General features: G+C 43.1%; 1 protein-coding gene across 4 annotated transcripts in view; it reads right to left on the bottom strand.

Moving 5' to 3' along the window:
• The window catches only part of Filip1 (filamin A interacting protein 1), a 166,200-nt gene that overhangs the window by 12,922 nt on the left and 125,528 nt on the right, over nt 1-27,750 (bottom strand). For 2 of the 4 annotated variants that reach the window (XM_060384704.1, XM_060384705.1), the window contains exons 5-6: nt 4,895-7,703; nt 1,150-1,974 (exon numbers count right to left, since the gene is read on the bottom strand). In XM_060384704.1, the coding sequence (XP_060240687.1) occupies nt 1,768-1,974; nt 4,895-7,703 (3,016 nt within the window). In that variant the 3' untranslated portion in view covers nt 1,150-1,767. Of the gene's footprint in view, nt 1-1,149; nt 1,975-4,894; nt 7,704-15,577; nt 15,731-27,750 lie in introns of those variants that run through there. The other 2 variants (XM_060384707.1, XM_060384706.1) reach the window with 2 other exon arrangements.

Here is a 27,750-nt window from a genome sequence, read left to right as displayed (position 1 = left end):
TGAGAGAGGAGAAAAATCCCGTAAGATACACAAGCCACTTTTCTAACTGGCAGATTGTCCTGTTTACCTTTGTCCAGAGATCATACATGCATCTTTAGCTGATCCCTATTTCTCTTTGACCTTCCAGACCCAGCATGCTGGATTGTTGTTAACAGGGCGGCTAAACATAGTTTAATTTAAATGCTGAGAACCAATGAGCAGCAGGCGACAGATCTACCTAACGTGTGTGTGTGTGTGTGTGTGTGTGTGTAACAGGAAGCGGTGACACCCACCAGTACACCCGGTGCAATCCACGTTCTGCAGGATATAAGGAATGCAGAGAAGTGCTTCTTCATCGTGAGACACACTGGACCACAGCCTGAAAACTAAGCACGGGTCTTCTTTTTCCAACTTGCCTTTCTCAGTACCCAAAGTATGTGCTATCCCACGTGGTTTTGGAAGCTAAAGAACTCACAAACGGAGAGGTACAAATCTGTAACTCTGGAGTGACTGTAATTTTATAAAGTTCACCTATGTAGCCCAGAAATTTAGGCAAAGACATGGTCTGCATGAGACGGTGGTATGCTAAGCTGCAGTTTACCAGCCTTGAACCCGTTTGTGGTTATAGGACCATGAAGCACAAAATCCACTTTTTCAAGGTTAATCTCACAGACACATGGCATTCTGCATTTACACTCTGTTCCATACTTATTAGAACATGCGTAAAAATTTTAAAAAGTTATTCAAACATGAGTAAAACTGACAGTAATAATAAAGATCTTCCCCACACCACACATACAAAACAGGCACACACACACCCCAAATCATGATCTGTTCTACATCTGCAAATAGAATCCACACTTAACTAAGGAAAATATTAAATTCAATTACGCTATGGATGATGTCACTTTTTCCTTGGCATTAAAGTATCTAAATTTGCTTTTTGCTGCTTTTTATTCATCACTGTTTCTGTTGAGCTTTTAAAGGGCCATTTGGCAGCTCTAGTCCACTCCGCTACAAATCCAACCAACTGCACACTTGAATAGAGCCTAACTCTGATCCTAAGGGTTCAAAGTTATTGTCTACGAAATTCCGGGAGTGGTTTGAGGTGGCCCCAACCTCTACAACACACACGAACACACGCAAATAAATCAAACTCTCTTTTTCAGATTCCACAGTTCATTTCCATTTTATTTAATGTTAAAATTGTTTCCTGAAGTCATATTGGGGGCTTTCGTTTTCCCAAAATTTTAGAGGTCCTGTGATAGCTTTGAAATATTTTTTTCTTACACCACATATATCATACTCAGGACTTGATAGTGTGTAATGACAACTGTTAAACTCTCTTATTTCAAAATAGTTTTTTTTTTGGGGGGGGAGGCAGATTGTAGAACTAAGTCTATTAAAGATGGCTTACAATTAGAAAATTTGGGAGCCAGCCTTAGGGGGCATGTAATGTGGTCCTCAGATCTCCCTGGTGAGGATACTGAGGTTTCTTAGCTGGTGAACTAAATTGGATGGAGCCATATGCTAGAAGTAAAACTGAATCGAGGCCAGCCTCTGCCTCAGGACCAGCATCTTCAACAAAACATCGAGCAAACGGCAACTCTGCTAATCAATTCTAAATGCACATATAATAAAAACACATGGCTATTAGATGGTTATGTGATTAACACGATATTTAAACCTTAAATTAGTAGTACACGCAAAGGGTTGGCACAGACAGAGGAAAGTTTGTTTCCATGGCAGCAGTAGCATCCTTACAACATACCCCCTGAGCCACTGCCCTCAGCCCTTCCCCCCTCCGAGAGGGGCAGTGCTGTTGGCTGCAGATTTCTTCAGCTCTATTTTCATAGACTGAGTTTCAGCTCGAGGCTGGAATTTGGTCAGATTTCCTGCTCCTGGGGCTGCCACTACTGGCTTTCCAGCTTTCATACCTTTTGACATAGGAATGCGGGTGGGTGTAGGCCGCTGAGATGACCCATCTTGTCCTGACTGTAAGAGAAAGCACAGACAAAAGGGGCGCCTTGGTGAGTTTCTCCAGTTTCACCTGTGCGTGAGCGTCATTCCTGCCACGAGGAAGCATCCGCAACAACCCATCCCAGGGAGAAGGACTAGGGAAGCTGGAGCTGGCATCTAACCCACCCTTCCTCCTTCCTCTTTCCCTTCCTTGAAACATCAATGCTAAACCTCCCTCTCAAACCTTAGTTCACCATCTACCTCCGTGCCTAGGTGTGCCACTATCCTTCTTTCCTGCCATTTCAGAGGAAGCGGCTCTTTCCACCTATTAATGAGCTCAGACTTTTGTCTTTTAATTGGCACTGACCATGCCCACCTTCTCGCCCTGTGCCTTGCTTTGGTATCTGGATGAGTCTCACCAATGCTTCCAAGCTCTAAAGACTCCTTTTTCCTCTTGTTGGTTCACTCGACCCTACCTGCCTCCTGGATGTGTCACCATGCCCTAGGCTCAAGCCCTTCTAGTAAAGAGAATTCCCTTGCTTGTACTTCATGCATCCAACCCCTAAGAGTCTCTAACTGCCGGTCCCTCCTGAAGTGCAGATCTGACTGCCATCTACTCGCTGGACATGGACAGCATCTCCCAGGCATCTCAAAAGTACCAGGCTGCACTCTGACATGCGCAGCGAATCTTACATTTCTCCCTCTAGTTACACAGCAAAGGCAGGAACCCCTGAGCCATCGTCTGTGTGCACTCTGTTGTGAACTCTTAAAAATTCTCCCTCCTCTACCCTTTGAAACATGTTCTTACTATGTAATCCAGGCTGGTCTGAAACCTGCTGCCCTCTTGCCTATTTCCTGAGTGCTAGAACTCCTAGCATACACCACTGTGCCTGGCGCTCAGTCATGTTTTCAATACATCCCTCTTTACATTGTCACTACCGCAGTTTAATCCCTCACCATCTCTAGCCTAGAGCACTGGAATGGCACCTGTGTTTAGCCTGCATTCTCTCCAACTGTCCTTTCAGATGGTTTCTAGATTCAACTTTCGAAAACAATGTAAAATGTTTTCAGCACCATGCATTACCTTTTCATTGACTTTATCTATTCAGAGAAACTGAATGTCAGTTTCACAACCCAATGCCCAGTCCCTATGTGCGTTTGAATTTTCTGCACCTGTATTTTCTCCCCAACCCCACTCCCACAGCGCAATGGGATTGTTCACTATGCCCCAAGCACGTCAGGTCCCTTATACGCCCATGCCTTCACACATTCTGCTTGTCTCCACTCCTTCCCCTGCCTTCTGACCTATGACCCCTCCTCTGGTGGTTCCTTTGGGCATACCTTCACCACAGACTGACTAAGTCCTCTGAGTCCTGCCTCGTTGACTCTGGAACCTCCATGGATCTCTGCTCACTGAAACCATGGTGGGGGTATGACTGATGCTCAATAAAAAGGTAAATGAGTAAACACCCAAATGAATTAGTTCCACTGATTACATTCTAGACTTTCTGGTTGTCCTAAATTTTCTCATATTGAACTTACCAAAATACACGGACCATCATCATCTAGGTCTGAGAAACCCTACAGAATTGTTTTTTTTTTTTTTAATCTTGTTTGTGTATAGGGCTTAAGTGGTATCCAGAGGGTAAAACTGTCAATCTGAACTTTGAAGCAGGGAGAAGATGCAGAAGAATCTGCTCTGGGATAAGATGATTTACACCTCCACTATTTACAACATGCAGAGATGCAAGACCTTACCCAGCATGGCCATGTCCTGCAGAGAAGCAGTTCAGCATCTTTTGAGAAGGCTATTGATGCTCCAGTGGAGCCAATAACTCAGAGTGCTACAGTCAAAGCAATGCCTGATTCACACTATAAAGCCTGCCATGAATCCGTGCACAGAAAATGTAAATTATACTGAGGACATGGGAAGACAGATCATAGCTTACACATTTAAATAATGAGCTTGCTTGAAAGAGATTTCAGCACGAGCTATAGAAGTTGTTCTGTAGGTAAGAATCACAATTTTTAGCCTGTTTGTTTGAATTAATATTTAAAAGGCACTTGCTGTTGTATAAGAAATTTGCCCCCAGTAAATGAAGACAGTGTTGAGAGTATTTGAAAAATACAATTTACACTTAAGATGTACTTCAGACATTTTAAAACTTGTCATCCCATCTAACTCATCAGATAAATATGTACAGAAAATCCATGCTCTTTGCAAGATGTTGCTAAATAAAATACAGATTTCAGCATATAAAGTCACTTCTTCTTTGTTTAAAATATGTTAATATGAAAATCTTTCAGCCTTAATTTTGGAATAAATTATGGCTGTGGTCATATATAATCATCCATGAACATTTACACTATAGAAATAAATCTAGGAACCGTTTTAACTCTTCTTGTATATGAACTGCTTGTTTTTATATTTTGGGTTGTGAGCCTGGAAACTAACAGCTGAGCCATCTCTCCAGCCCTGAATGGCTTTTTTTTTTTTTTTTTTTTTTTAATGTTTTGGGAGCTGGAGATGGCTCAGTGGTTAAGAGCACTGGCTGTTCTTCCGAAGGACCGGAGTTCAATTCCCAGCAACCACTTGTTGGCTCACAACCATCCATAATGAGATCTGGTGCCCTCTTCTGACTTTCAGATGTACATGTGGCTATGTGGCCAGAGCATTCATATAAATAAATAAATGTTTAAAATAAGTATCTTGAGTATCTTTTTAAAAAGTCACATTTTAAACCTTATTCTATAGCACCATTAAAAAGATTATGTATGCAAGTGTGTGATGGAATCGCCATAAATTTACGTGAATAAATGAAATGTTTTCCTTAAAATTCCTTTTTTATCTCTAGGGGAGCATCTGGATGCAGGCAGAGGCAGGGGGTTCCTTTCTCTGTGGGAGCCGGCTTAGTCTCCCCAGCCCCCTCCCTGCTCTGGGTCCACCTCTACTCACCACTGACTGGGTTCCTCGGGTGGATGAGGTTGTGACCGGGGTTATGGTTATAGTGCTGGTCACTTTGCTAGCACAAGGCCGCGAAGAGAGGTGGTTCCTGGGAGAGCGAAGGACTGTGCCTGTAGAGACCTCCTTCTCAGCTGTCACGCTGACAGGCCGGACGGTGATGACTGGACTCACGCCTTCAGCGGCAGGCCCGGGGGATCGTTTAAACTGAGACCCCAGGTGAATGTGAATTTTATTGTCTTCCGTGGTGATGATGTTGGCATTGGAGTTGTACTTCCGCACGGGGCTTGGAACAGTTTGTTTTTCCGGGGTGACTTTGAGGACAGTCCTTCCCATGGGTACTTCCTGGGATTCAGGAGCGACAGCGATTTCAGGGGGAGCCGCCGTGGTCGACACCGTCATGATCTGGATGGGGGACGCAGGCCTGTCTGCAAACGCGCCCCTTCCCCCTTCGGGGCTCTTCTCTCTGGAAATAGTAGTGATGGTGACAGGGGACATGGCTCGTTCTGGGCCTAGAGTAGGATCTGCACTTTTGGGCTTCTGCGACATGACGTTGGGTGATGGGATAATGGTTATCCTTGGTTTCTGGTTGCCTAAGGTCGGAATGACGGTGGTACTAGAGAAGAACTCTTCGGATGTGGGACTCGTGATCTCCAGGGTGGCGGTGCTATTCTCGTGGTCCGGTGTCACGCGGATGTGCAGGGGCTGGCCCTGCTTCGGGGCCAGGACCAGCTCGCCGGGGTGCCCTGCTCCCGCGTTTGGCCTGGGCCCTTTCTCTGGCGGGGTGGAGGGGCCGTTTTCTCTTTTTCTCATCCACGGAATCCAAGACTTCCTCATGGAGAGCTCGTTGGCGGCTGGGGGATACCTGTCGAGGACCGAGGACCGTTCCATGGGTTTCTTCAGGCCCACCTGCCGAAGATTACTCATGATGTGGTTCTCTTCCTGGAAGGACTTGCGAATGAACACAGCCGGAGTCTCCTCCTCCTCCGCAGCATCCCCGCACACGGCCTCTGTCTGCACCCCGGTGGAGGCCACCGGCACGTCCACCATCCTCCTGCCGTTGCCGCTGGGCCTGAGAGCTCGGCTGTAGCGCTTGGAAAGCTCCAGCTCTTTGGTCAGGTTGAGAACCTCCCGCCCCATGTTCTTGTTCTTGTTTTCTTCTTCCATGAACCTCTGCTGAAGGACCGAATAGTCGACCTGGAGCTGGGACAGCTGGTCTTCTTTGTTCATGAGCTCGTGGATCTTCTCCTTGAGGGCCTGCACCTCGGCCTGTAAGTCGCGACTCCTGGCCTCCTCCAGCCGAAACCTGTGTCGCAGCTCGGCTTCCTGACTGACAGCCTCGCCTTTCTCTATGGCCTTGTTCTTGGCCATTTGGTGCTTGATCTCCTCCAGCTGCTGGGAGAGGAAGTTCGCCTTATCCTGCTCAGTTCTGAACTTCTGCTCCAACTGGTCATACTCGTCCTCGGTCTTCATCAAATCCCCTTCCACCACCTCCAACTGCTGGAGACGCTTCTTCAGCCTCTCGATCTCAAGTGTCAGCTCCCTGATCTTGTTGTCCTCCGGGCAGGTGAACTCAGGCCCCTTGCACGACCTGCCTCTGTTTATCTCCCTCTCCACCTCCTCTAGGCCATCAAGCCGCTTCTTCAGCAAGTCAACGCTACAGCTCAGTTCGCAGGACCTCTCTTCTTCACTCCTCAACTTGCCCATCAATTCATCTCTCTCCTTTGTCAAACTGTACACCTTTTCCTCCATTTCAGACTTGAGTTTTAAGAGCTTCTTGCTTTCCTCAATCAGCTTCTCGGTGACATCCATCACCTTTCCCTGTTCCACCTTGAAGTTTTTGTTCAGCCCGTCCACTTTCCTCTCTTCTTGCTTTATTTTTTCCATCATATTTTTCCTTTCATCCACCAGCATCACAGTGAAGGACTTGAGCTTCGTCAGGTCGTCTTTCAGGCTTAACTCGACCTTCTCCAGTCTGCTCTCCGAGCACTCAAGCTCTTTCACTCGGCTCTTGACCACCTCCAGCTCATTCAGCAGGTCTTTGGTTAGGTTCTTCTCTTTCTCAAGATTCAAATGGAGCTGCGTGCATTCCGACTTACTCCGGCTAAAGGCTTCCTCCAGCTTCTCCAGTTCGGACATCCGCTTCTGCAGCTTCTCCACCTCCAGTCTCAGCTCCTTGCTGTGGTGCTCCTCCTCTTGGAGCTTCTTCTTCAGCTCCCTGCACTGGGCCTCGGTCTTCGTGATCTCCTCGTCCTTGCCCTCCATCTCAAGCACGCGCTTGCGCAGACCTTCTACCTCCGCCATGAGGCTGGAGTTTCCACATTCGCCTTTGGCGATTTTGTCCCTCAGCTCCTGAAGCTCTTCCTCCGCCTTCTGGAGACTTTTATTGGTCTCTTCCAGCTCCTCAATCCTTTGAGATAAGCCAACCAGTTTGAGTCTAAGTTGCCTGTTGTGAGATTCTTGGTTAGCCAACTTGGCGTTCATCTCTTCGTGCTCCTGGGAAAACCTCGAGGCCTTGTGCTCAAAGTCCACTTCTAACTTGAGCAGTTTCTGGCGGTCTTCTTTGGATTTGTAGGTGATGGCTTTGAGCTTTTCTTCCTCCTCCCTCAACTTCTGAGTGAGGTCCTGGACCTTCTGACTCTGCAGGCCCAGCTGCTCAATGTGCATTTGCCTCTCATCCACCAGCATGAGTGCGAACGACTTGAGCTTCACAAGCTCATCCCGGAGTTTATTGAGCCTCTTAGCATTTTCTTTCTCCTTGCGGGCTTGGTAAGCCTTCTCCTGTTCAAGGAGCTTTTTCAACCTAAAAACCAAAATAGGAGAAGAGAGCCATCAGCAAGTAGTGTCTTAGATTAAAAAAAAAAAATCCTGCACCATGATCCCTTCTTTCCCTTCAGAATAGTGCAGCTCAGCAATGGCTGTCAGTAAAATAAAGAGAAGCCAGGATAGCAGGTCCCCTTGGAGAGTGGTAGTGACTACTAGGGGACACGAGAAGGGCTCAGAGGCTCTACTTTCTGCCTTGTGATTTGCTTGCTGGACTGTTCAGTTTGTGACACTCATAAGCTGAACACGTGGCACGAGTACCCTAAGTTGTGCAACAATAAGGACCCTATAGTACTTTCTGTATTCCGGGAACCACTGCGTACTTTATCCTAACGGGAAGCCTACGGGGAAAGTGTAGCTACTTCACCTTCATGTGGGTAACCGGCCACATACGCACAAAGTAAGCAGCCGTGCAGGAATCCATCTCAGCCAGCTGAATCCTGACTTACAGCTTTCACACCATCCGACCTCAAGGGAGAAATCTACTTAAGTAAAAGACAGAGCAGAGCAGAACTTGTAGAGCTTCTTAGTTTGAACCACTGAAAGAAACTATGCAAGTCAGGTGTGGTGGCACATGTCTTTAATCCCAGCCCTTGGGAGGCAGAGGCAGGTAGATCTCTGAGTCTGAGGCCAGCCTAGTTGACAGAGTGAGTTTCAGGACATCTAGGGTTACACAAAGAAACCCTGTCTCAACAAAGAAACAAGCCAAAACAAACTACACAGCTATCACCTGATAGGGAAAGGGCAAAGCATGATTTCTGGTACAAAAGCTGCTCTACTCAAGCATTTCCACTAACACCAGAAGTGGAAAAGATTTGATAAGTTTTGCGATTTAAACACTTTTAAGAGATAGTATTTATTTATTTTATGTATGAGTGCTCTATCTGCATGTACACCTACACACCAGAAGAGGGCATCAGATTCCAGTATCGATGGCTGTGAGCGACCGTGTGGTTGCTGGTAATTGAACTCAGGACCTCTGGAAGAACAGACAGTGCTCTCACTGGCTGAGCCATCTCTCCAGCTCCCTTAAACATTTTTTTTTAAATTGATGAATAAGTAGAAAAGAAAAATCTAAATGCTGACCAAAGTAAAAGATGTTGCAGCCGCAGGAATTATATTTTGTAGCCAACAAAATATGATTCCTCCATGTCATTTATGTACAGTCTCTAAAAAGGAAAAGATTATTTATCATTCTTGTGTTGGTTAACATAGCAATTCTTTAAAAACTGTGTCTACATGTGTGTGTGCATGCCTATGTGTGTGTCTGTGTGTTTATGTGTAAACACGTTCACAGAGGCACCAGACTCCTTGGAGCTGTAGTTACAGGCATTTGTTGGGCACACAGTTTGTTGTACGGTACAGGGACCTGAACTTTAGTCTTCATGGATGCACAAAAAGTGCCCCAAACCACAGAACCATCGTCTCTCCAAGCCTTAACATACTGTTAACAGTTATCTCTGAATACCCATAAAAATAGTTAAAATCACTTATTGTATATCCGTGTAAGAAGACTCTTTTTAAAAAAGATTTATTTACTTACTTACTCACTTATCATTTATACAGCATTCTGCCGGCATGTGCTCCTGAGCACCAGAATTGGGCACCAGATGTCACTATAAATGTTTATGAGCCACCATGTGGTTGCTGTGAATTGAACTCAGGACCTTTGAAAGAACAGTCACTGTTCTTAACCTCTGAGCCATCTCTCCAGCCCCCAGTAACAATACTCTTTACTGATTATTATGTTTATAGGAGATATAAGTTGTAAACAACCACTAGCACGTGTTTAGTTACATTTTATTTTTTCAGTGAATTTTGCAGCTTTATTATTTAGAGTGGTTTATTTCATGCTTATGACAAGGCCAGCTGTTAACCAAGTGTATAGAAAATGTCTCACATTTCCTTGTACAAAAAACATTTTGGGGTATTATAAAAGCTACTTAAAATAACATCAGCTGTAATAGAATTAGTATATAATTATATTAGCATATCTTAGTACATAAAATTATATACAATATATAGATATTATTATATAAAATTACATAATATAATTTTATGGATGTTGCAGAGTATATTATTCTGTTTAAAACAGAAACAAAAAGCTTGCTTTTAAATCCCACAGATTGCTGTGAGTGACACGATAGTAGCTTCACTGACTATCTCTTGGTGTGAGTAAAAGGGTATTGGCCATTCACTCTTACCACCTTGGCTAACAGAATAACTTAAATATGATTTAAAAAGAAGCATACACTTGTTTAGTAACCTGCGGCATCACTAGGTGAACCCAGAATGGAGAAAGACAAAGGAGAGGAAACTGACATTGGCAGGTGCAGCTGGGGAGTAGTGCTGACAAGGAAACTTCCTCCAGGGAAGTAATGTTTGAGGTTCTAGAGAATGGCTGTGTCTGAAGACCTTTCAAGAAGTTCATGAACGCTCATGACAATCTTTACCTTTGCTAACAGTTAACTCAATATTGAACTCTGGATGGATGATAAACAGAAGATAGACAGATAGGCAGACAGATGATAGAGATAGATAGATAGATAGATAGATAGATAGATAGATAGATAGATGATAGATGGATGGATAGATAGATGATAGATGGATGGATAGATAGATGATAGATGGATGGATGGATAGATAGATAGATAGATAGATCATCTGAGAGTGCTTGCTGCCAATCCTGATGACCTGAGCTCAATCCTCAGAATCTACAAAGCAGAAGAAAACAAAACCAAAGTTGTCCTTTGGCTTCTACGTGCCCGCGGTGCGCACAAGCATCTGCACGTGCACACACTCACACACACACAAACGATGCGATCAAATTGTAAAACATAGATCACATAGAGTTAAATATGGGGTACAGATAGCTAGAGAGAACACAACAAGAGGTTTCTCATCAATGTGGTAAGTGCCTTATTGTTTCACTGAAGTTTCATTTTGAACACGAGCATACCGTTTTTATAAGTAGGAGACGTTATGAAGCTGAACCAAAGGCACAGGTAACCAGGAAGGGCAAGTTCAGATTTGAACTAGATCTGTCTTTATTTTTTTAATAGTCTTTTTTAAAATGTATTATTTATTAGAATTTATTCACTATGTATCCTGGCTGTGGCCCCCTCCCTAGTCTCCTCTTAATCCTACCTTCCCTCCCTCTTCTCCTCCCATGCCCCACCCCTAGTCCACTGATAGGGGAGGTCCTCCTCCCCTTCTATTTGACCCTAACCTATCAGATCTCATCAGGACAGGCTGCACTGTCTTCCTCTGTGGCCTGGGGGAGATGATCCGAGAGCCAGCCACTAAATTCATGTCAGAGACAGTCCCTGTTTCCCTTACTGTGAAACCCACTTGGATACTGAGTCCATGGGCTACATCTGTGCAGCAGGTTTAGATTCTCTTGATGCATGGTCCTTGTTTAGGGTATCAGTCTCTGCAGGGCCCCTGGGCACAGTTTTTTGGCTCTGTTGCTCTCCTGGTGGAGCTTCTGTCCCCTCCAAGTCTTTCTATCTCCCCCTTCTTTCATAAAATTCCCTGCACTCTGCCCAAAGTTTGGCTATGTGTCAGCCTCTGCTTCGATACCCTGATTAGTAGTCTTTCAGAGTCCCTCTGTGGTAGGCTCATGTCTTGTTCCCTGTCTTCTCCCACTTCTGATGTCTATCCCATTTACCTTTCTGAATGAAGATTGAGCATCTTCCCTAGGGTCCTCCTTCTTGTTTGGTTTTTTTAGGAGTATAGATTTTAGTATGTTTTTCCTATTTTATATGTGTAATAGAACTAGATCTGTTTGAGCAAACATTGTATTTTGGTTTTTTTGTTTTGTTTTTTTTTTTTTTTTTTACTTTTTGTTTTGGATTTTCCATACAGAGTTTCTCTGTGTAGCCATGGCTGTCCTGGAACTGGCTCTGTAAAGAAGGCTGGCCTTGAACTCACAGAGATCCACCTTCCTTTGCCTTCTCAGTACTGGGGTTAAAGGTGTGTGTCACCCCCTCCCCACCCCCAGCCCCACTCCCACCAGCACAAACATTGTATTTTAATAGCAATTCTATTCCCTAAATAGATACTGCCTGTACAAATCAAATTTACAAGACTTTGTTTAGGTTAATTTACCTTCAATGGTTCAATCTATCCTGTCATTGTTAAGAACCCTTTTGGACTGTTTTCTTCACCCAACACTTAAGCTTATACTTTGCATTGTATCGATGAAAAATAAAAGACCCCAATCATTAATAGAAAGTCAGGTCAGTGCACATGGCCTGCCAAATGCTCTGGGGATCTGTCCCCCGCTGCCATGCATTCACTGGCTAGCATGGACACTGCCATTCAATTAGCTGTTTTATTCACTGGACCATCCATTCTTTGTTTCCTTATGAGCTCACAATCTTCCCCTATGAATATTCCTTATGTCAAGCTTTTCAGATATTTGGGCCCCAAATTTAAAGGCAGTTTTTATTCTTCTCTTTCTCTTCTGTCCCCACAGTTATTTTCTTGGGAAGTCTTATCTTCTCCATTTTCAATATAGACTGCAAATCCTGTTACTTCCCTCCCCCACCATTCCTTTCTCCCTCAGTCAAGCCATCGTTAGCTGGATTGTTGCAAAACCCTCTGATCTGACCCCCGAGCTCCCGCTTTTGTCCACCCTTGATCTCTTCTATTTTCAGAAACCTGGGTATTTTAAAAGGGATTGGAGAGGAAAAGAGAGAGAGGGAGAGGGAGAGAGAGAGAACAAACTAGATTGTATCACCCTACTTGGAAAAAGAAGGAGAAAAGAAGAGGAAACATATACAGCAAGATCATTTTTTAATGTTTGACATAGATATAGATGATTTAGATAGAGATCGATATAGATACATACATATTTGTGTGTGAGAGAGAGCATTTAGCAGTCTCCTTTCATTTAAAGCTTTTTGTTTACCTTGGTAGCAATAGTCCAGTTAATAAAAAAGATAGCACGGCATTATTAACGAATAATTACATGACATACATCTAAAATCCCCGTTGAAATAATGGATGCAGGTAACTTTTTTAAAATACCTTTTCTTTTATGACCCTTATTTTTTTTTTTTTTTCTTTCTGACTAATCGAATGGTCAGCCTGGTCTACATAGCTTGATACTGAACATTATAAATGAGTTAAGCTTGAAATTGTCTTATTCATTCATTCAGTCATTCATTCATTCTACATCCCAGTCGTAACCCCCTCCCAGTCTCACCCTTCCTCTCTGTTGACCCTCCCTCCCCTCCTCCACTCCTCAAAGAAGGAAAAACTCCCCACTGCGGCCTAGTGAGGTAGCTCCACCAGGGGCAACAGAATCCATGACAGAGTCAGCCCCTTCATACAGGGGGCCTATAGGAGGGCACAGCTGCCTCTCAACTACAGCTGTGTATAGGGTGTGGTTCCAGCCCAGGACACAGGTAATTCTTATCAACGTCTCTCAGAAGGGAAACTGCCAGACACTGTATACATGCCTGCATATCACCTTTAAAATGTTCTGAGAGAGGAAAGCCTGGGTTGTATCAGGCTCCTATAACATCAGGCTACCAGGAAGATCAGAGCAAGGCACTGCCAAATGACATCATGACGATGAATCTAAAATGTGGACAATCTATGCAATAAGGATAGTTTTTTCAACAAATAAATTTTAACGTAAAAAAAGAAATCACATGAAGGTCATGCACAGATTAAAATAAAACTAAAGGCATATCAATCAATGATTGATTCAAATAAATTTAGAAGATAAACCAAAATAATCTTCCAGATTCATATTTAAACTTCATTTGAATGAGACAATTGGAAAATGTGTGTTGTTCAGGAATTAGCAAATTTGGGGTCTGTCTACAGATTTTAAAGAATGTTTTACAAAATCCCTCTTACACTCCGGCTTCAATTCCCATGTCTTCTCCCAGGAAGAACGTTTTAAAGTATTTTCTCATTCCCTAAATTGTTCAAAGTACTTCACAAACACTTTCAGATTCGTGAGATGAAGAATTAGGTGAGATGAGAAAAGCAGACACTACTCTCCATTTTTGAGGAGGTTTCCAAAGAACTGAGTAAATACATGAAGAGTTTTCACAAGGAACAGAAAAAGCCATGAACTGTACATATTTGCCACCATCTTGGGCTCTCCTTCCCCTGTGTCACTTTCATCTCTCTCTCTCTCTCTCTCTCTCTCTCTCCCCTGAAGAGGGTCTCCATATTCCATTCCCCAGAAATTCCCCAAGTTTATCACACCTAACTGTGAGATGCTCCATGTAGGGGTCACTCGTACTTCACAGTCACAGAGCCCTCTCCCTCTCAGGCTGAGCTCCACCACGGGTTTCCTTAGGGAGGCCAGCAACAGGAAAGGCCATGCAGACGCACTCAGGGGTCTACTGTCTGACATCATACGGGAAGACACTTTTCCTTGTATTAGAGTGGGCCCTCTCTCCCCAGGGGATCTGCTTATGGTCACACTGATCATGAGGGAGATTTCCTAGGAATATTCAGACAAGGGAAGGCAATTCTCACAGGTGTCTGTTGTCTCATTTTACTGGGTACATGTATGTATAGAGGTTTTAAACTTACTCAGTTTCCAAAAAAACAAAAAAAAAATATTGCAAAGCTTTCCATTAAGTGCATTAAGCAAAGTTGTTGTGGGTACAATCATTTTCATAAGATCTGTTTAAAATAAAACAGACAGAAATTAAGTAGCAAGTTTAGTAATTGCACAAAATCACTCATGTCCTTGCATGTATTAACGAAGAAAAGTAACCTTTCCCTCCTCTTCAGAATATATTGCCATTGTATCTAAAGTTCTTTTTAAAAGCTCTTAACTATATGCTTATGTGAAGGTTTAGTAAATATTTTTATAATTATGTTGAGATTTATGTAATTATGATTTTAGCCAATCTTGAGACAGCTTTAAAGCTAAAGAGAGAGGAAAAAAAATAAAAAGCCAAAACAATAAAACTCTAAAACACCATCCTTAATTTTACATTAAGTTTTGACTGTATATCCAGACAGGAAAGGAAGCTAAACCCATTTCTGTTGTACAAAGGTTAGTCAGTTTTACAATCTATAGGGCAGGAACTAAAGATCTAGGCAGGTGAATGGTGAACCTAAGACTTCCATCACCACCAAACTCGGGATGTTTGTCACTTTCAGCACAGAGACAAAACGTTACTAACAACGGGGTTACACAAATTAAATCTGACAGTGCACAGACCATGCCATTCGCTCTGATGTTCAAACTTCTTCAGAACAAGTCATGTGAGTCTGAAATGATACTGTGCAAACTAGATTCTTTTCTGAAAGACAGTGCTGTCCAGCACCACTGGTCACTAACTGTAATCTGTTTATTTTGATACGCTTTGCAGAACTCAATGTTCCTCAACATTCTGAAAAGCTGCTAAGGCTGAACGTTTTTCAGGATTATTTAATACAATCTGAGCTTTACCCCCAAACCCACTTTGAAATCAAACCTACTTGCTTAAGCCTCTGTTGTCATTGCTGCACTCAAGTGTTTCAGAACAAACAAGGCTTTCTTTGGTGCCCTGCATTCTAATCAGTGCCAACTTTTACAAGGCTCCACGCTGCAGAAGGAGAGATCTGCAGCAATGCATAGAACCAGAACAACCAAAACACTGAAAGCAACATTTAACCTTAAGTTAGCATTGCTTGTTTGGTTTTTGCTTATCAAGAATTATACATCAGAAACTACACTCACAGCATATAGAAAGGCTTCCTGCTAAAAGCATCCAGAACCACATCAGTTGAACTGATGGCAAAATACAAGAAAATTTTCAGTCCTGACTCAGATTTCCCTGTGGTGTCTGCAGAATGCGATATTCCCCTCCATCAGAAAATTCATCATACCACAACAAGGTGCATCCTGGCTGGTTTCAGTCAAAGGCTCTGAAGCATCGGGGGCAGTCACAATAAACGTGATTTTCGAGGGTTTCGCCTTCCAGGTTCAGTAAAACCTGTAGCTGTGAGCTGAAAGCCTGCTGTCCCTACAGCCCATGCCAATTAGTCAGGACACTGCAAATGTCCAAACCCAGCTTCCAAGAGTCTCTGCAGTTAACTCTGAAAAAGAAAAAAGAACAGCTCACTGCCAAGGAAGACAAATGAAAAGCATGGACTGAAGTACCAGCGCCTAAATCACAGCAGATCTTGACTTCTTTACCTTCATACTAGAAAACATGTAGCTTTTTTTTTTTTTATAAGGAGGTACTGAAGTTTGCTCAACAGCGGCAGACCCAACTCAGTCCCCTTACTCCACAGGGACTTAACCTTCCAGCCCTGTTAGCAGAACAAAGCAAGGTGGGTCTTGCGTAAAGCAGCTCGGGACCACTAAGTGATGATGTCATTCTCGCCTTATTCAGTCCATTAGTGTGCAGATTTACTTTGCGGCTCTGAAAAGAAGGGGTGGAGCCCTGGGCTTAGGAAGCTACTGCAGGGGGAGGGGGAGAGCTGTAGTTGGAGAGGGAGAATGAGATAAAGAAGAGGCAAGTACAAAACGTCCTCATTTTTTTTTTTCAAACAGCTAAACCACACAGCTCTACACAATACAGGTTGGAATTAAAATGGGATCCCACAGAGCCTCATCAATGATTCACTCAAAAGGAGAGGACTCGACCAAATCGCCTGGGAGCATTGGCTATAGAACGGCAAGCACTCTTTAGTTTAAGGATGGTTTCTGTGTTCAGAAAAAAATTATTTGCATGTATGTGTCTATTTTCATGTTTGGATGTGTGGGCACAGATGTATCATGTATGTGTACATGAATGCACATGAATGTGGAGGCCCAAAGTTGACCTAAAGTGGCTTCTGTAATGGTTCTCCACCCAATATATTGAGGCAAGGTCTCTCACTGACTGTGGAACTCAACATTTTTTTTTTCAGACAGTGTAGCCTAGGCTGTCCTGGACTCCCTTTGTAGACCAGGCTGGTCTTGAACTCACAGAGGTCCACCTGCCTCTGCCTCCCCAAGTGCTGGGATTACAGGTATGCACCACCTCCTCCAGCTTGGCCCTCAGCCTTTAGGATAGTCTTGCTCTGGGATCCCCTGTCTCCACCCCCTGTGGAAAGGCTAGCCATCATACCTAGATGTGGAGCCTATGGCTCTCAATTCTGGTCCTTGTTAGGTCTCAAACCTGGACATATGACTAACTGAGGTTCCTATTAACATACCAAAATGGATGCTGGCCACTACATTTTTCCAACATACCTCAGTCCTTACTTGTTACAGGGTCCCCCTGGCAGGCATACCCTGTACTTTACCCTGAATTCTCCAGTCAAGGGACTGGGCTGGACTGGGCAGGACTGGGCTGGACTGGGCAGGCCTGGGCTGGACTGGGCTGGACTGGGCTGAACTGGGCTGTCCTTTCTCAAGCTACTCTTCTCTCAATAACCAAGCCATTTTAGCTAAAAGGCCCCTTTTTGGCCTGTTGCCCTCCTGGCCTTTTGGCCCCTGTTTCCTGGTTTTGTGCATCCTGGGGAAGTCTTGAACCATGTTTTCTGAGCACAAGGGAGGACTACCATATATTGCTACCTGGGTGAACTTTTTTACGAGGGGAATTTGGGACATGGCCTCAAGCCAGAGGACTGGAACGCCACCAACTAACTTATAAGTACTACTCTCTAGTAATTGTATACGCTGCAAAATGCAGTCTGAGATTTGCTTTTGTTGTGACACATCCTTTGTCATGACTTACCAGTATTTGTAAAATGACCAATAGAAAAGAGCTTGGCAGAACCCAGTTTTCTATCCAGTCATAAAAACTAGGTCTTTACTTTGATGGCTCTGATTTACACAAACTATATGTAAAGAGTTTGGGAGAAGCAAGCCGGATGGTGGCAGTGGTTCTGGAAGAAAATGACCACATTCCAAATTTTAATTTGGAAGCAGAATCAATGCAACACATTGGTATCTGCATTTGGGAGGCTGAGAGATGAGGAATAGTCAGGATTTCAATCTGAGTAATTAGACTGAGGGCCTACCAGAAATAGCCACTCCAGGAGGAATGGAGTTTAGGAAGTAGCCATGAGTTCTCTTTAGGACACAGTTGAAGATCGCATATTTAGTATCTAAAAAGGGCTGTCAGTATGGACAATATGGATACTTATTCAATCCTCACTTAATGAATTAAATAAACTTTGTTTCATTTGTTTATGTATTTTATGTCTACAGTGTAACATCTGCGTGTACACCTGCACATCAGAAGAGGGCATCAGACCCTGTAGCAGTTGTGAACTACTATGTCCTTGCTGGGAATTGAACTCAGGATCTTTAAGAGATCTTTCAAAGAGCAGCCAGGGCTCTTAAGCACTGAGCCATTTTTCCAGACCCCGTTGTTTCATTTAGACTAGATTTTTTTCTATAAATAGTAGCCTTTCTTAACCCTCCAAGTACAAATTAACTGAAATGTGTGCCCAGTGATCTACAGTACACTGGGTAAGTATTCTTGGAATTTTGATTCCCCAAGCTGAATCTTAACTGGGCCAACAACAGTCAAAACTCTTCAGAGTGCTGAATTTGAACACAGAGCATCATCTGGCTGGCCCCGGGCTTCATGACTGAATAGATGGCTTGAAGCCAAGTCTTCTCGGGATCATTCCTGATTCACACTGATCACAAAAGCGGGTGATGAAAAGGGCAGGGCTCCTGAGCAGTCGTGAGAAGGAGCTGGCTTAGCTTATGGCAAGCAGGAGGTCTGTGTGCCACTTGCCACCAGTGTACATTTCCCTCAGGGTCTGCTCCCCAGTGTGAGGACTGGATGCAGAGAGGAGCAAGGGAGAGAGGGCAGACAAGAACAAGACCACAGGATGAGAGCCTGGAGTTGTGGAGTTGAGGTAGAGGTGTCTCCGTCCAGCATCTCCCCTGGAGGCCTAGAGATGCGTTGTGCATTACATATAAGCGTAATGACACACACCTCTGTGACTCTTTCTTTGAGACAAATTCCCATGAGTTACAAATATCAGGAGATAACAGACAAGCCTGAAAGCAGTGGAGGGCTGAGCAAATCAGGAAGTACCTGAGGGAGGGATGGAGACGTAGTTCAGGGCATAGAGTGGGAATATTTGCATGATTAGAACACAGGATTTGGTTGACACTGCAAGAAATGACTAAATATACCAAAATACTGCCCCCTTCTACTCGCATACTGGATGTAGAAGAGCCATAGCTGATCACTTCTAGTTTCCTTTATATTTCAGATCAGATTCATGTGTTTTCTTAGTTGCTTAAGGAAAAGCTAAAGCTGACCGTGGCACATACCTGTCATCCCTGCACTTGGCAGATGGGGTTGACAGGTGACAGAAAGGATGAGAAAGGAATTTGATACCACATCCTCAGTATTCTGGAGCATGTGCGTACTTCATGCTGTAGAAAGGAATCTCCAGGCCACGTGGCTAACACTGGTTCTGAGTTAACCTTCAGAAGAGATGCACAGCCACAGGGGGAGTGCGAAGCCGGGCAGGCTTGGGGATACGCCGCCCTTCTGCACAGAGAAGGGAATGAGGGGAAAGTGCAGGCAGCAACATGGGGAAAGGCACAACATCAAAAGCAAAGACAAGGTTGACTGATGGGCCAGCGAAGACAGGGCTAACCTGTGGAATGATTGACTACTGCCTTCGTTTGTGAAGGATACGAGCTAGAGACGTAGGGACGTTAGTGGTCTGCCGTCCGAGATTGCCAGCTCTCTGAATAAAGCACAGCTTTACTCAGTTCACTTCCTGTCTCCAGTCATTGGCGTCTGTGGTGTCAAGGAAGACAAACTCTAGTAATGCATTTATCGAGGCAGGATAAACAGGAGTTTGGGGTCATCCATGGCTACAAGTTGACTTCAAAGCCAGTTTGGGCTACATGAGACCCTGTCACACAGATCAGAAAAATAGTCTAGTTGGGCATGGTGGAGCATGCTTGCAATTCTAGCACTTGGGAGGTAGAAGCAAGAGAATCCTCAGAAGTCCAAGGCCATCCTTGGCTACATAACAAGTTTGAGACCAGGCTGGGCTATGCAAGACCTTATCTTAAAATAAAGCAATCAAGTAAACAACAAACAAAGCATCCATTTAGTAAACTGTTACTCTTCAGGAGCCACACAGAAACAGGAAGAACACGGTATTTCTGAACTCGAGAAGACCCAGGTGAGACTAAGTTTTGACTTCTAGTTTAGTTGCAGCCGGAGCTCAAATTCAGCACCCGATTACTTAACTAGTTTCCTGGCTAAAAGCTCACATCCAAGAACTAAACATGTCATGTGTTGAACATGAAAGACCCAACCTTTGATTAATCTTTCCTGTTCAAACTTCTCACCACCACGAAGCACTTTCCAAACACAAGCATTCTTGGAAAAGAGAATGCACACTTGGTTCAGGAGCCAGAGAGGAGCAAACGGCAAACACTTGAAACACCATTACCCAAGTTCCAGCTCCCTCTCAGAATCCAGGGTTTGGAATGCTCATCTGAGGACCTTCCACCCTGGACAACAGACAGGAATAGAAACCCACGCAGTCACTGACTTCGGCGCTAAGACACAGAACGTTTTTTTCCAGCACTTTCCTTAACTCCTTCTTGGTGGATGGATGGTAAAAACACTGGCCAGATGTTACAATGGTGGCAGCTGCCTGCCAAATTATAGCAGCACTCCAGTTTGTCGTTCAACAGAGCGATCTAACTTATCACTTTTCAGTATCTGGTTTCATCCACAGTGCTGAAAGGCAACAGTCACCCACAATGAGGTGTGAGGAACAAAGTCTGTGGCCAGGGGCTGCAATTTGTCACTTTTAAATCAGCTGTGTTTGAGCCTTAGATCCACCCACCTCTTTTTTCCAGTCTGGAACTTAGACATCTTGCTAACGCTTCAATTAATTAAAAAAAAAAAAAAAAAAACATTGAAAACTGGTTTCGAATGTTCTGACATAAAGCTTGTCAATCAGATAGATCATTACATCCAACTTGACAACTGCCTGACGCATAGACAAGACAATCAATACATGAATGGGTCAGAGCATTGCCGACAAGTCGGGAGAAAGTGGTATTGCTGGTCGGCACGCTGATACCCGAGTAGCCACCAAGGCTGACAGAAATTGTAAAGTCCCATCCGACTAGGGCATGTGTTATCTCCTGATAACTTCCGATAGATGACCCTGAAACCTGTTCCAGGGTCAAGGGCTCTCTGATTAACCAGAAAATAGACCTCTGTTTCTGTTTTTTGTTGTTTTTTTTTTCTTGCATATTTTTATTATACTTTTCAAATCAACTTTTGAACCTATACATTATAAAGTGAGTCAATACTAGACTTTGTAAATAAGTGAATTTGTGTCTGGGTTCCAGGAAGTAATACACAAATCTGCAAAAAAATATGTGCATTATTGGGACAGCTCCTAACATCAGGTTTCCTTCCCTTCTGTTTTTCTTTTTTCTTTTTTCTTTTCTTTGCATCTTTCTTTCTTCCTTCCTTTCTTTCTTTTTTGCCATTTAAGACAGTTTGGTTTTAGGCAGCTGTTGGGGGAAAAAAAAACGTTATTTTCTACATCATTGTAATAATAGGACCAAGTTGTGTTTACCTCTGATTCTTTTCAAAATTTAAAGGATCTCTTGTCATTTCTTTTTCATTTATTAACTTTTAAATATAAGAAGTTACAGAAATATAATGAAAATATATGGCCTCAACAACATTATTGTAGCAGTTTTTCTTCTAACTGCTACTTATAGTTATCACATATTTTACTGTTCATAAAATTTTGTGGCTAAAGAATCAAAATACTACTTTTTTATGCTTTCCAGCTATGTATTTTACAGTTATGTTTTATTCCTCTAATATAATTTTTTTTTATTTCATAGAATTTATTTGTCTTTTGGAAAGTTACAAAGTAAATGCTAAATTTTCCATGGACATTAACCAAAACTGATCTATGGGGGGGTTCTTTTTTTAAAATTTATTCTTTATTAATTATACTTTATTCACTTTGTGGCCCCCTGTGGTTCCCTCCCTCCTCCCGTCCCAATCCCTCCCTTCCTCCACCCTCTGCATGCATGTCCCTCCCCAAGTCCACTGATAGGGGAGGTCTTCTTTTCCTTCCTTCTGATCCTAGTGAATTAGGTCTCATCAGGAGTGCCTGCATTGTCATTTTCTGTGGCCTGGCAATGTTGCTTCCCCTCAGGGGGAGGTAATTAAAAAGCAGGCCGATCAGATCATGTCAGAGGCGCTTCCTCAGACAACTAGGCATAGCACTTCCTCAAGATTCAGTTATACCACTCCTAGGCATATACCCAAAAGAGGCTTAAGTACACAATAAGGACATTTGCTCAACCATGTTTGTAGCAGCCTTATTTGTAATAGCCAGAAGCTAGAAACAGCCCAGATGCCCCTCAGTGGAGGAATGGATACAGAAATTGTGGTATATCTACACAATGGAATATTACTCAGCAATAAAAAACAAGGAAATCATGAAATTTCCAGGTAAATGGTGGGATCTGGAAAAGATCATCCTGAGTGAGTTATCCCAGAAGCAGAAAGATGCACATGGTATATACTCACTCATATAGACATATAATATAGGATAAACCTACTAAAATCTGTTCACCTAAAGAAACTAATCAAGAGGGAGGATTCTGGCTAAAATGCTCAATTCCTATCCAGAAAGGCAAAGAGGATGGACATCAGAAGAAGGAGAAAAGAGGAAACAAGTCAGGAGCCTGACATAGAGGACTTCTGAAAGGCTCTGCCCTGCAGACTATCAATGCAGATGCTGAGACTTATGGGCAACCTTTGGGCAGAGTGCAGGGAATCTTAGGAAAGAAGTGGGAAACAGTAAGATCTGGAGAGGACAGGAACTCCACAAGGAGAGCAACAGAACCAAAAAATCTGCGCACAGGGGTCTTTCCTGAGACTGATACTCCAACCAAGGACTATGCATGGAGATAACCTAAGACCCCTGCACAGATGTAGCCCATGGCAGCTCAGTATCCAAGTGGGTTCCATTGTAATAGGAACAAGGACTGCCTATGGCAGTTTTTTTACGAGAGGAAAAGCCAGACCAGGCCAGAAGGAAATAGCCCCAACAACAATACGATCAGCTGTGAAACGGTTTGTACCACATACATAAAATGACTAGAGCAACAGCCATTCATTCGTAAGGGAGCCAACTCTGCCAAGTGATTTTGAACAACATGTATAAAACACACAGATTCCTATGTCTTTTCTGATACCTTACAATGCTTTCTAGACTTAGAGTATCTAAGTTTGATAAAATGTAAATTGTAGTAAGTTTTCTGTTTTCTTAAGTCTATCTAGGAATAAACTTTAAAAAGTCACATCCACAAAATAAGTGTTTACTTTAGAATTAAAATTAGATTTATTCACTTAATTTGATGTGTGAGTTTTACGTCTGTATGTAATATATGTCTGTTCACCATGTGCACGCTTGGTGCGACAGGAAGTAAGAAGAAGAAGGCAAAGGATCCTCTGAAACTGGAGCTATCAATGGTTGTGAGCCTCCTCGTAGGTGCTGAGAAGCAGACCTGAGTCCACTGCAAGAGCAACAAATGCTCTTAGCTACTTACTCATCTCTCCAGCCCAAGAGTTTACACATTTTTTTCAAAGATACTCTTCCCAACATTTAAGTTTGATAACATGTAAATTTTAATTTCAAGAAACTTATGTAGTTTCCCTCCAAGTATTTGATCTACAAGTGGGTAGAAGAAATGGATTCTTGGGGGTATATTTCAACCACCTGATATAGCACACAGCATTTTACTCCATCTTTCCTCCACTCTTGGAGGAGGAACCAATGTCACATTGTCCTCCTGTCCACACTGCACTGTGAAATTCTGCCCTCTTCCCCTTCCTCCTGCACTCACCTGTAAAAGCTCTAATCTCTAACGTGACTGCTTTTAGACATATAGTTTAAAGGAGGAAATTGTCAGGTGAGAAAGGCAGGGTCCAAACCTGACCTTATACAAAATGATAAATATTTTATACAATATTTATAAAATAAATTTATAAATTTATTTATTTATAAAAATACTTTATACAAAATGATAAATATTTCTCTCCCTCCTTCCTTCCCTCTCTGTCTCCTTCAACTGAAGAAAGCACACAGTAAAAGAAGCTGCACCAGAATCCAGTCATTCTAGTGTGTTGTTTTCGAATTTCCAGCCTGCAGAACTATGAGAAAGTAATCAGTTGTCCTTCAAGTCATCCAGCCTAAAGTATTTGTTATGATAACACACACACACACACACACACACACACACACACACATACACAAAGACATCTTTGAACCCCATCCAACAATCCCTTTAGTCTAATTTCTCACATCTAATCTATGTGGGGTTTATAATACTCTGTATCTTTGCTTTCTAGACCCAAGTCTTTTCATTTGGATGGATGGGTAGATGGATGGATGGATGGATGGATGGATGGATGGATGGATGGGTGGGTGGGTGGGTGGGTGGATGGATGGATGGATGGATGGATGGGTAGATGAATGGATGTTTCCTTGGTGCTGGAGTCTGAACCCAGCAATTCCTTCATACTAAACATGTGCTCAACTACGGAATTGTACCCCAGCCCAGAGCCCTCTGTTTAGACTTCCTGACATAGTCACTTGTTCTTTCCTCTTGGAGAAGCATTTTACGTAACTGAGATGGAAAAGAAGTGATGGCAGTGGGAACTACTTGATTATATATCCTCACTAATCCAAGTAGCCCTCAATAACAACCCAAATCCTTGCTTCTGAAACCCAAATGAGGAGATACTGACTCTTTTTTTTCTCTAGCTGGGCCAGTTTCCTTTTAGTCAGAGGTTACTCTTCGTTGACTGTCCAAATGGGACAGGTACCCAAAATTATTAGGTCAAAAGACCCAGCTACTTTGTTGTATCTGGAATATATTTACTATGTATTTTGGTTCCTTTATTTATTCACTGTTACAGCATTATATTACTACTTAAGTAGTTACATATTTGTTATTGTGAAGGAAAGTGCTTTTATTTCCATATTGCTGAAGTTGTGAATTACTGTTTACTGTCTGTAAAGGATAATTCAAGAACATTTCTATTTATAAATCTCCCTATTGCCCATTTAAAAATTATTCTTATTTGTTCATTTTTTGCTACTGCATTATTGTTATTTTTTGTGTGTTTTAGACATGAACCTTTGTTAGAAGTATAGTGTGGTACTATGCTCTCCTATTCTTTTGGTTGTCTCTATACCTTGTTGACAAATATCATAAATAAAAATAATTTTCAATAAAATATAAATCTTAATACTAAAAGCAAACAAACCCAGCTGCAATCACTCTATGGTACCCTTATGACAGAACATAGGCAAATAATAATGTCAAAACTAACATGACGAGCATTCTTAGAAAATATTCCAAAGTGAATTAATACAGAAAACTGTCTCCACAGCAAACAGGCCCAGCCTGGATGCCCACAGCATCCTAAGCCTAGTGAGGTTAGTTACTCTTGACTGCTAGGTTCCCATGTTCCAGCAGAATGCTGTTGTTTTGTTTTTCTTTGTTTTCCCTGCTTGGATTCTGTTGTTTTAATCCATCCCAACCCCCTTTTAAATAATGCTTCAAGGGTTGTCACAGTGGATTAAGTCGTTACTATCAAACATAGTACGTTGTTTAGTGGGGTTCTCATGCCAGGACACCTTATAGACCCTGGTTTCTCTCACATCTAGGCCAGTGGCTCTCAACCTTCCTAATGCTATGACCCTTCTCATGTTGTAGTGGCTCCCAACCATAGAATTATTTTCATTGCTACTTCACAACTGTGAGTTTGTAATGTAAGTATCTTGTTTTCAGATACTCTTAGTTGACCCCTGTGAAAGGGTCATTCAACTCTCTAAAGGAGTTGCTATCCACAGGTTGAGAACTGCTGGTTTGAGCCATCAATGATTTCAAACCAGGTGCTTTAGAGATACATTTGAGTCAATGTTGAAACATGACGGTATATTATTAGAGTCAGAATTTTGTCCTTTGCCAGAAGGAAATAAGGAAGGAAGAAAGGAGAGAGAGTGTGTACAAGATAGGGAGAGAGGGAGAGAATAAGAGAGGGAGAGAGGGAGAGAGGGAGAGAGGGAGACAGGGAGACAGGGAGACAGGGAGACAGGGAGACAGGGAGACAGGGAGACAGGGAGACAGAGAGAGAGGAGAGGGGTAGCATCAGTCTGGCCCATAGTCTAAAATGGAGTCCATCAGCTTGACCTGAACTTCAACTTTCCATGGAAGCCAAAGCTTGTTCTCTGTGACCACAGTTCCCTAGCCATGAGTGCCATGTACTGAAGCTCAGGGTCCTTCATTCCATCACGGTCTAGCTCAGGAGGCCCTTGAGTCAGAGACGTTTGTGACCTTAATCAAGATAACCATCCAATTATCCATCTTTCTAGTTGTAACTAGGGTTTAGTAGGTCAAAAGGAAAATCAAATCAAATAATACCTTGGTGAAAAGTACTACTTTTTAAAATTTTTTATTTTTTATATTAATTACAGTTTATTCATTTTGTATCCCAGCTGTAGCCCCCTCCCTCATTCTCTCCCAGTCCCACCCTCTCTCCCTCATCTCCTCCCATGCTCCTCTCCAAGTCCACTAATAGGGGAGGTTCTCCTCCCCTTAAGGTACAACTTCTAAATACTTCATCAGAGGCATTTTCAATGAAAGGGCATGGTGGAACACTCTTTTAACTCAGCACTCAAGGAGGCAGAGGCAGGTGGATCTCTGTGACTTTGAGGCCAGCCTGGTCTACAAAGTGAGTCTAGGACAGCCAAGGCTACATGGGAAAACCCTGTCTTAGGGGGTGGGGGAAAACAAAGAAAGTGTTTGGGGGAGCTATCTGGTTTTATTCCATAAACCTCCTGAAGTAAAATAACTCTCAAAATTTGGTAGAAATCTAGCATCTTTACAGACTTTGAGAAGTGAAAAATCATTTCTGCATGTCTTGTCTTTGCACTCAAAGGGTGATAGGAAGGGGATAGTTTAGGAGGTTTCGCTTCGCTCTCCATAGACATCACCGTTTCACTACATAATCACCCCCAGTAAAAATGCACCCTGAGGGAGATGCTCTGTGTGCTGTTCAAAGTCTGCTTCAACACAAGTTCGGGGGCTGGTCTGGCAATAGACTGCTCTAGAGCAGATGCTGCCTTGACAGTCCTGCGACATCACTGACAACATCTCTATGTTTTCATATAACCACAACTCTCTCTCTCTCTCTCTCTCTCTCTCTCTCTCTGCCATTTAAGCTTCTGAAATTTAATTTGAAGACAAGAACCTGGGTAGGAGGTAGCCCCCTTCCCCCAAGACAAGAAGCCATTTTGCATGAAGTCTTAATTTACATGAATTTAGCCTAGCGCTCATAGGGGCTGATCTTGGAAGCTTTTGGCAACACCAAAGCCTGGAGTTTCTTCGTTGACTAAATGCCGAGAGGTGGACTGTTATCAATATCTGCTCCTGATCTGTATTCCTGAGTCTCTTTTTTATTAACTTAAACCATTTTCCAGAAAAAAAGGAGAGTCACTGGTGAAGAAGGACAAGTATAGAGCGTGGAGTTTCAAAGCTGCAGGTGGTGGGAGAGAGTCCCTGCTCCAGTGTCTGTGGGGGTGGGGTGAGGAGGCTGTCACCTTACCCTTCTACACCCAGTAGGACAAGCTTAGTGAACAAGGACAAAGCCGCTGGGATCTCAAGCACCACTTTCCTGCTTGCGCATACTCAGAATAGACACAGGGGCACCTGAACCAGCATTCTTGGCTGTTTTTAAGTAACAAAAAGGCTTTTGGGAAGGAAAAGAATGGAAGGTAAACAAAGATGAGAACAAAAGACTTAGCGTGGTTCATTAGGACTCCAGCTTACGGTGGTCAAAAATGTTGAATTCAGGGAGGGAGAAAAAGAGAGAGAGAAAAGGGTAGCAGGAGAGGGAAGACAGTCAGAGGGAGGAGAAAGAGGGAAATGACGAAGGCTGATGAACCACTTAGCATCACTCCTTAGCATCACTCCTTAGCAGTGATGCTAAGGAGAAGAGAGAGAGCCAGGGCTACAG

This window comes from Meriones unguiculatus, chromosome 6 (genome assembly GCF_030254825.1).
Source record: "Meriones unguiculatus strain TT.TT164.6M chromosome 6, Bangor_MerUng_6.1, whole genome shotgun sequence".
Lineage (NCBI taxonomy): Eukaryota > Metazoa > Chordata > Mammalia > Rodentia > Muridae > Meriones > Meriones unguiculatus.
This window is presented reverse-complemented; position numbering and strand designations above follow the sequence as displayed.